Raw genomic sequence first — 10,012 nt, 5'->3', positions numbered from 1 at the left:
ATGACATGTTTATTATTACTGAATGTTTTGTGTCAAAGATAATGAGTGTTTCAAATATGCTTTTCGGTGCTTTGAGCACCACAAGCAGAGTGCCTTTTAGTTTCATGATACTGCAGAGACAGGAGACATCTCTACGGCTGATATCTCCAACACGCAGCAACTCACATCAAATCAATCTAGATTGATTAACGGATCAGGTGGTAAGAGAAAAATATGTGTTTTTGTTTTTGGAGAAAACTGTCCTTTAAGTATGCCAAAGAGCTTCATGTTGCTCAGCACTGTGTCTGATGTAACAGATTTCTGTTGAATTCGGGTCTGTAGCAGGTCTTCATTTTACTCCCAGCTCACCTCTCTGAGTGTGTTCTGATGCTCCATCTCCAGGCAAGCCAGCTCATCCTTTGCATCTGGAGAATCAGCCTGCGGCGAGAGGAGATGGATGTTTAACTCCTCCAACTGTTGCTTCCTGCTTTTCAAGTTTCATTTGCCCAAATAGTGACAAGCTTCATGTTTGACTTTAGTGATGCCAGGTTGACTTAAATGGGAAGTCTACTGATGATTTTATTAAAAATTCTGCACTGAAATAGTTCTTCCTACCAAAACATGATCAAATATAATATTAAATGCACACTTAATGTGAAAGTGGTATAATTTACATATCACGGAGTTGGACATGTGTTTCTAAAGTGCAGACAGGCATATTTACTAATTATAATGACCTGCTTCAGTGTTTAACCACTGAGAGATTAACTGTTATAGATCATTTCTGTGAGTCACAACCCTCAAACACCTGAACCCTGACCTCTTGCTGGGCCTGCAGCTCCTCCAGTCGTCTCCTAAGCTCTGCGTTCTCCTGCTCAGCTCCCAGCAGCATCAGCGTCGAAGCCTCGCCAACCTCCACACTCAGCGGCTTCTGATCTGAGACAGAGGGAGAAAGAAATAAAGAATAAAAAGAGAAAGACAGAGGAGGGAGAGAGAGGCAGATAGGCAGAAAAAAAAGAGGAAAAAATGATATATGAAGAGATTCACTCGGTTATTGTTGATTGATAACCTGTGGGCCAGTATTACCTCAACATATTTTCTCTTATCAGTTAATTAAAATGTCTTAAATGACAAGGTGCAGAAAGGCAGGCGCTCTGACCAATCAGCTCGCTCAGCTCCTCGTCAGAGTCCAGTTCTGATTGGAGGAAACGGTGGTGAACCACAGCGACTGGAGCAGGAACGCTGCCACTGCTGCTGCTGTGCCTCAGGTCCGCCTCAAGGCTCATGTTCATCTCCAGCAGCTCATCAACTCGCTGCCTCTCGGTGTCTCGCTCCTACACACACACACAACCACACACACACACACACACACACGGTCACGGGCTTTCATTCATCATGAAATGCCACTACTGTTCCATAAAGAGTACAAACTCATTCAAAGATCTAAGGGAGGATAAAGGCAGCTCCTTATATATTAAACTCAAATGCATATCTACAAAAACATGTAAGCACACATTAAAGAAGATCTATTTTGCTTTATTTTATTTTCTGTCATATATAAGTTGCAATATCGTATGTTCATATTAAATGTGGCCAAAGTTTCAAATAATGAGGTAAACGTATGTAAAAGTAATCCACATGATCAGGTCTCAGACTGTTCTGAATACTCTGTTTCCAATGTTTTTTTCTACTTTGGCTATAAAATAACAAAAGATCATAATGTATTTACTGATATGACCTTCTGCTCCAGGCAACCTACTGTAAGTATTTATATTACTTAGCCTACCCTGCTACATGAAGCTATGTGCTAACATCAGGGAAACATGCAAACTTAGTTGCTGATGTTAATTCCTCCCGGATTTCAGATCATATAGATGTCTGGTTGTATTTAGATGTTTTCATTTGTGTTTTTTGGGGTTTTTTTTAATGTTCATGATTCATTGATAATGGGAGAGAGAGATGAAAGGTGAGAGAAAGGATATAGAGAGGTGATAGTCATTTCCGCGGCGACAATGACCGTGCAGAGACGCTGAAAGACAGGACCTGGAAAAGTTGGCCAATTAGAGCAGAATGGGCTTTTTCGAGAGAGGTGCTTTAAGAATCAGGCACTAAAAGGAAGCGTTTTAGACAAAGGAAGAATGCAGGTGTTCCAGCAAATACATTTTGAGAAAATGTGTTTTTATATTAAAGCATTTAAACTGTTCAAGCAGACACACAAATTACAAGAATGAACCTGAAAATGAGGATAAAAGGTGCCCTTAAATTACACCCACCGCTTCTACGTTTGTGATTCTCTGACGCAGCAGAAGATTGTCCCTCTCGAGCTCCCTTATCGAGGAGCAGCGCGCTCGTGCGTCTGCCAGCTGCTCTTCCAGAAGAACTTTGGTCTCCTGCAGCGCTGCACACAGTTGCTGCTGTTCCTGCACAGAGACACAAAACATATGTGGTGATATATACAGTAATTTCTGTGTGTGTGTGTGTGTGTGTGTGTGTATATATATATATAGTAAAGTCTTCATGTCAGTCAGGCCTTAGAAAGATGGAACTTCAGACCAAACATTTGCTTAAAGAATCACATTGTTTATCTATGTGTATGGAAGCAAGTAAGAGTCGAAATTATTTCAATTTTTTTTTAAATTGTGGAATACTTACCACTGAGTTAAAACTCTTTTTTTGAAACCATGTATCTTTATTTATTTGTTCTGAACTCATCTCTTTTAAATTAAAATACATTTTTTGATTTGCAGTTTCAAAAGCTGAATTTGAATATATTTTTCAATATTCAAAGATCAGATCCAACAAGTTTCAGAATAAAAAAAAAAAAATCCGCATTCAGGTTGCTCAAATTAGGAAACTGAATTGCAGATCTAAAATCTTTAGCTGAGAAAATTCAAACACAACATCAATCAAATTCAACTGGTCAAATTCAGATCCAAAAATTCAAGTTTTTAAAATAGCGCCATCTTGACTACCCACGACAAAATCAAGCCTGAATGAAGCCAGTCTTGTGGTCCAAGAAAGCGGAAACAAAAATTGCAATCCAGTGATGACTACCAGGGAGAATGAAAAGGCTCCTGTAAGTTTGATGTTTGTACATAAAGATTCAGGCTTGATTACTTATCCTATCCTATCCTGGGTAGTCTGCTCTTTGAAAATATTCAAACTTGAACATTTGAAACTGATTTTGACTAAACAAATTTGAGCAACCTGAATCTATTTCTTGGCATTCGAACTTTCATTCTGGAATAAAAACTTGAATCAAATTCAGCATTTGAAATTGCAAACCAATAAATTACATATTTTTATTTCAAAGAGGGGAACTCAAAACAAATTGATTCAGCCGCAAGGGTTTCAAAGTAAAGTATTTCGGTGCCATGATTTCAGTGGTGGTTAAAATTCAAATACTTATGTCCCTTATTTGCTTCATTATATGTCCTTAACTGCTGCAGCCTTGAGAGCCTATTGATCTTTGATCCACATTTGTTCTGTTTATCAGCAGCTAAGGAGAGTTTCTAATAGATTTGACCATCATTTCCAGCAGTGATAATAACATTTAATAGCACTCTAAGATTAGAAAACACAGCGACATTGCTACAACAAACAAGCCACAGGGTGAGAAACACATGCAATTAGACAATCAGACAGGTTGTAAACCAGCCAGCAGTTTAGCCAGTTTATCTAAAACACTTGACTCAGTCATTAAACCAAAGTGAGCACACAGAACATATCAGTAATAACCTGACTGGTTTTGTGTTTTCTCTTTCTATGATCTTTTTAGTGATATCTTGTCAGATAACTGATGTCTCCGATCTTTACAATTAACTTGGTGTGAAAAGTACTTTTATTACCGAGAGGAATGATGGAAACAACTGGGCAAATAGCAACAAAGATGTGATAAAAACCAAATTACTCTTGAAGTGTCTTGTGGTGGATATTTTTCTTTTAAAAGAGAAAACCTCTACATGTAAACATTCAGCATTCACTCCTGCGGTTTAAACAACCATGCAATAGTTCCCTGTGAAATTGTGAAAATTAATTATAAACCCAAACACGAGGAAGAAATCATCCTGCCAGCTAATGTGGGCTGTCAGAGAGATGCAGTACGAAGGCAGAATAAATCAAATAAGACTGAGAAGGTGACAGTGAGGACACTGTGAGGTGTTTTACAAGGATATGAGCACATTTTCTGCCTCAGAACAGTTATACTACCTCAGAATAAATCTCATTTAGGTGTAAAAGCTCCAATAACTGAAGACGTACTCCTGCTCTTTGTCAATGAAGCAGCTCCGGGCTGTAAATCCTGATGACATCATACAATATAATCTCTCTGGCTTTGTGCTTCAGAGTTGTTCATACTCACTCTTGATTGAAATGCTCAGGGCCGTGAGAGGGGAATATATGGCTTTTGAGATAAAGTGGTACTTCTTTTTTAAAATACTTACTCGGAGTGAGGTTAAAAAAGGGGATCTTCTTCATGTGACCTTCCCTGGTTATGTTCATGTGATCCTCGCACTGTGAGAAGCGCATGTCTGTGTGCACATGTGTGTAAAGGCTCTGTGAGTTTGATTTTGATGTGTATGGGTGACTCCAAAATGCAACTTACTTTCAAATCAATTTGAATGTATTTCATCGTGTAGAATAGATGCTGCTCATTTTCTCTCTGGTGTAAATGACTTATTCAGAAGTATGTTTATTGAGCTGTGCATTTGCATTATGTGTGCATATGTGTGTGTGTGTGTGTGTGTGTGTGTGTGTGTGTGTGTGTGTGTGCGTGTGCGTGTGCGTGTGTGCGTGTGTGTGTGTGTGTGTGCGTGTGCCTGTGTGTGTGTGCGCGTGTACCTTCAGCTGAGTGCGTGTGAGCTCCAGGCTGCGCAATCTGTGTTTACAGCTCTGGAGCTCAGTCTGGAGCTGCTCGGCCCGCGCAGCTCGCTCTCGGGCGCAGTCCAGCTCATCCCGCAGTGCACGCATGCCCCTCACCTCACCCTGCAGAGAGCGGTTCTGCAGACACACACACACATTCATATAGCAGTGGGGATGAGGTCAAAGAAGGTCGTGAACGGATCTCGGGTGTGCAGGAAAGCAAATGTTGACAAAGTCTAACACAGGGAGATGGAAAGGTAGGGGTGTAGGGGTGTACGTGTGTGTGTGTGTGTGTGTGTGTGTGTGTGTGTGTGTGTGTGTGTGTGTGTGTGTGTGTGTGTGTGTGTGTGTGTACAAGGGTAGTAAGCAAAATACCGAATTTTGCTGTTTCCTTTTCTCAAAGATTTAAATCCAAAGGGACATTTCTCTCCCAAACCAAAAATAATTTTTTTTTCTTACCTGTGGTGCTATTTATCAGTCTAGATTGTTTTGGTATGAGTTGCTGAGTGTTGGAGATATCAGCCGTGGAAATGTCTGCCTTCTCTCCAATATAATTGGAACTAGATGACACTCTGCTTATGCCAAAAAATACATTTGAAAAATTCAAGAGAAAAGTCTCTTTCCATAAATCATGACCCAGTTACTCAAGATAATCCACAGACCTTTTTTGGGACTTTGAGCAACAGTGCCATCTAGTTCCATTATATTGGAGAGAAGGCAGAAATCTCTACGGACAATATCTCCATGACTCGGCAACTTACTCCAAAACAGTTTAGATTGATAAATAATGCTACAGGTAAGAGGAAATGTTTGTTTTTTGGAAAACACAAGGAAATTACTTGGGGAAAGCCTCCTGTGACCTTCATGTGTTTTGTTTTGGATTGTGAATATCTAAACTGTCTAATTCAGCTGGGAAACACGTTTAAAAACAATGTTCTTCTGGACAAAACTGCAGTTGGCTGCAATGTGTGTTGTCTTATTGCTGCTAAATACATAACCTAAGAGGAATCAACTTATTGGCTGTTAAAAGCCACCTGTGTTTTGTGCTGTTGGCTGTGCACACATACAGTATCTTACAGCCGTTGCCAAACTAGTTAAATTTAATGTGTGGTGAAGTCTGCCTGCATATCCAAAGCGAAGGTATCTTTTTCAATTTGACAGAGTAAAAACTAAAACAGAACACCTGGTTTCAGTTTCAGATCTGGTAGTTCAGGTCAGGCTGTACCTCTTTCTGAAGTTTCTTGATCTGTTCCTCCATGGTTTGAATCTCCAGGTTATAATCCAATATCTGATCACCTTTATCTTCCCTAAAAAATAAGTCACATATAAAAGCATCAGCACCAAATATGCAACTACACAATTTTTTTCTTTGCGGGTGTTTTTTCTGTTACACACTGGCTGATTAAAAAAATAAGATAAGAGTAGATTATGTTTGCTAGAAATCATTTTAAAATAAACTGAGATTGTATCCAGAAATCATAACTTGCCAACAGTGACCTTTGTGATATAGTCATAGCAGTGAGTACCTGATTTGTTCCTTACTCGTTGCTGAGTAACAACTCACAGTTTTCTGTGACAAAATCATTTGCACATTTTTCATGTTGACCTTTATTGCAACTTTTCTAAAGGTTCTCAAGTTTTTTTTTTTTATCTCACACACACAAACACACACACACACACACACAAACTCACAGTTGTTGTTTAAGGCGCCTGAGTTTGGCCTTGCTGTGCGCCAGCTGGAGTGCCAGACCTTGGGGTGGCTCCTCGCTGTGACCACCCAGAGGCACCATGGTTGAGTCAGACTGGGCCTCCCGCTCCCGACACAGCTCTGCTATCCTCTGAGAGAAGGAGGGAGAGAGAGACATGCCAGAGACAAAGAGGACAGAGGAAGAGAAGAATTGGGAGAGAAAATAAGAGACACGTAAGATAGAGCATGGGAGAATTAAAGCAAGTAAAAAGAGACTGGAAATTTAAACAAACTAGAATGGCACACGGAAAGCAGAAAGGCTTATAGTCCAGTGTTTACAGTCAAATCTGAAAGAGCAACCACTAAATGTGTGTGTGTGTGTGTGTGTGTGTGTATCTCGCAGACTATTATAATTATGTCATAATATGGTTGCGCCTCATCGTCTCAGCTGTGCATTTATAATGTACTTTGAAATTCAAAATTCTTCCAATATTTAACCTACATTTGCAAAAAACAGAAAACACGTACAGATGTACAAAAATAAAATGCTCAGACTGAAATAACATCGTGAACATGACCACTTGTTGTCAAAAACATCTGTTACGAAACATGTCATGCTCTCAAGGAAGATTTTTTTTTACCTGGGGTCAAATTTAACCTAAAATCTCTGGTAGAGTTTTTTGCAGCCAAATCACATTTGTGTGTAAGTAAGAATAAAACAAGTTGCATGATATGTGTGTATTTACGTTGCCATAGCCACAAATTAGTTTGTCAAAAAGCATTGTTACAATTATACCATTTCTCCCATGATAGCACTGTCCCCGAGGCAAATTTGCATTTTCAATGATGAGTGCGAGTAGGTTATAAAACGGATTAGTCTCAGCGTCATATTGCATCATATCAGTGGGGGGCAACACACGCACAGTAAAACACGGTCTGCTCTTTCCAAAAGGCTCAATAGTTTGCACACTACAATAGAACACGGGGATGATTGATTTGTTTCACTGAGGTGTCAGCAGTCGGCCTTAGGTTGAAATATGTTTAAAAAGATATGGGTGAGAATTACAATTTTTCGATTATTAAAAAGATACTTATTAAATGACCATAAACAAATGCTTTCATGAGAACTTTTGGCCGCCATACATTCGAGTGTACCCAAAAGATTCTGTCAGGACGAGCGCACCCAAGGAGGATTAGCAGATACCGTCCCTTTATTTTAGCACCTTCGGCTGTAACCCTCCAACATCGCAGCTCAAGTTGCACTGCACATGTGACACACCCCACATTGGCTTTTTTGAACAGTGTTGGGATAGCAAATGAATGAACCGCCTTACTCTTCCACTAATTCGTCTGTACTCGTTGCCTCTAAAGGTTTGATTGGTTCGGTTAAGGCAAGAAGAGAAAGGTGGAGAAGGTGGGTAATTCTTTTGCTATCGTCAGATATGCAAATTTTGCGTCCCCAAGTGCTCCGTAACAACTGCTTTCTGTATGAAAGTGGAGCACCTACATGTGTAGGATACCCCAGAGGATTACCTTCACCCGTGAGTGTGGATTGTGATAGTGAATCATCATATTTCTACATTTGACTATTTCAATGAATTTGGTGAATTTTACTACCATCTACTGGATTTTTAGATGCATAACATTTCTTCCGCCAAGATCAAATGCCCAATCTCACAACGTTTACTAAAGTGGAAAAAGAATTGTAGACATGTCCAGATCAAGTTTGTTTTCCCACGATCAGTCTGGATCATTTAACGCTGAGCATCTGCTGATGCCAAGTCCACAAACGACACCTCTATTTTCCTAAATAACACAGCTGCAGAGTGTACTACCGCAGGGGAAGCTCAGACCCTTCTCTTCCACACACACACACACACACACACACACACACACACACTTCACAGTAGTGTCCAGAGAGACAGCGGGGAGTTGAAGAGTCGATGAGGCTGCACTCTGCTTTGCTGTGCATGACAAAGGATCGTATCAGGTTCTATAGGGTCAATATAGCTGATCCCAATCAGCTAAAAAATGCCTTGATCGCTAATAATTTATGTATCCGCCTTATGATTCAGATCCACTCCAAAATTTAATAGGTTCTTCTTTAGCTCAAGCTACATGCTATCAGGTCAGTAGTTTTTAGTAATAAAAACTAGTAGTAATTCTGGTGACAACCAGAAAAACAAAACAAACCAAAAACATAATCTCCTCGGCAGAAGAAGTGTTGGACGCTCAGAATGTGTTTGGTATAGTGAATTATGATGTCGGTACATTTTGAACTAAACGCAAGTACAATGTTATTATAATGTTTACACACCTGCTGGGTTTCAAACAATTTGCTTTTCTACAAAATGAATGTAAAATGACTGTTCTCTGTTTTTATGTGATTACACTAACTATGGGAGATCAAAGTGAGCCCTTGTTTCATCAGGGTTTATTTGAGTCAGTGAAAATTATTTGATCAAAATTTAATATCTCATGTTGCTCTGATCTCATATTAAAGTCGTAGCTAAAGGTTTGGAATATTATTCATTCTTGAAAACAAAGGTAATCTTTTTAATAATGCCCTTTAATCTCACAAAAAGATGGTAAGAGATCTCAGTGGATTTGAGGATGCAGGATGGAGTCGAGCAAAGAAAACAAGCTTATATATATGGGACTATATTTGGGGTCCAGGCTTTCATGTTCTGAAAACAAGAAAATTACCTTGCTGTGCATCTCAAAACACAATTTCCTGTTTTTTCAGAAAGTGGTCTGACATGCATTTTATTTTCAATTATTGTTTTGGGGTTTTTTTTTAAACAAACTTGCATGGACAACAAAGCACAGAGCTATTCAACCTCAGATTTCACAGTATATTCATTTTCTCTGAATTTTAATCTATTCAACAGCCTACTCCACTGAAATGACATTTTACAGAAGAATTTTACTGCTGGAAAAAAGGTCTTTTCATAAAACGGGGCTGTCTATAGAGTAGAAAGATGCAAATACTTTTGAAATCTCTCTCTCTCTATCTCTCTCTGCCTCTCTCTCTCAACTTCTGTACTCTTTGTTTCCATGGTGGCAGGCATACAAAAATGTGGAAGTACAATCTCCAAGAGTGAGTCAATCGCCATAGACCCTCATGTTAAAATTCCCAACTTGAAAGTAGAAGTAAAGTTTACAGCCAATTATGGTTTATTCAGCTAATTTAAACATTCATGACAAGGAAAAGGGGTGATTTTTTCAATAACTCATGTGTTTTCATTTTTATTAAGGCTTATTGTTACCCATAATTAAGGGTGTGGCCTTTTTGAGTGACAGGCTGTCTGCTGTCCTTTGACAATAAGGTTAGGTAACACAACTATGGCGTATCCCCAGCTTCACAGAGGCATAGCCTTGTCTGCCACTATTTCAGTGTGTTTTCAGTCCTGACAGCTAATTGTAACGTTTTGGTCACCTAAAAATGTCATGTTCAGCATTTTGGTTGTACTAAAATACCCTCTT

The 10,012-nt window shown here is 39.3% G+C and overlaps 1 protein-coding gene across 1 annotated transcript in view; it reads right to left on the bottom strand.

Moving 5' to 3' along the window:
- The window catches only part of ccdc88b (coiled-coil domain containing 88B), a 64,301-nt gene that overhangs the window by 35,092 nt on the left and 19,197 nt on the right, over positions 1-10,012 (bottom strand). The window contains exons 8-14 of the mRNA XM_042492797.1: positions 6,532-6,677; positions 6,065-6,146; positions 4,819-4,977; positions 2,253-2,399; positions 1,139-1,313; positions 800-915; positions 349-417 (exon numbers count right to left, since the gene is read on the bottom strand). Of these exons, the coding sequence (XP_042348731.1) occupies positions 349-417; positions 800-915; positions 1,139-1,313; positions 2,253-2,399; positions 4,819-4,977; positions 6,065-6,146; positions 6,532-6,677 (894 nt within the window). The remainder of the gene's footprint in view (positions 1-348; positions 418-799; positions 916-1,138; positions 1,314-2,252; positions 2,400-4,818; positions 4,978-6,064; positions 6,147-6,531; positions 6,678-10,012) is intronic.

The sequence above is a fragment of the Plectropomus leopardus genome, chromosome 9 (genome assembly GCF_008729295.1).
Source record: "Plectropomus leopardus isolate mb chromosome 9, YSFRI_Pleo_2.0, whole genome shotgun sequence".
NCBI lineage: Eukaryota > Metazoa > Chordata > Actinopteri > Perciformes > Serranidae > Plectropomus > Plectropomus leopardus.
The sequence above is the reverse complement of the archived record's forward strand: the minus strand, read 5'-3'. Positions and strand labels throughout refer to the sequence as shown.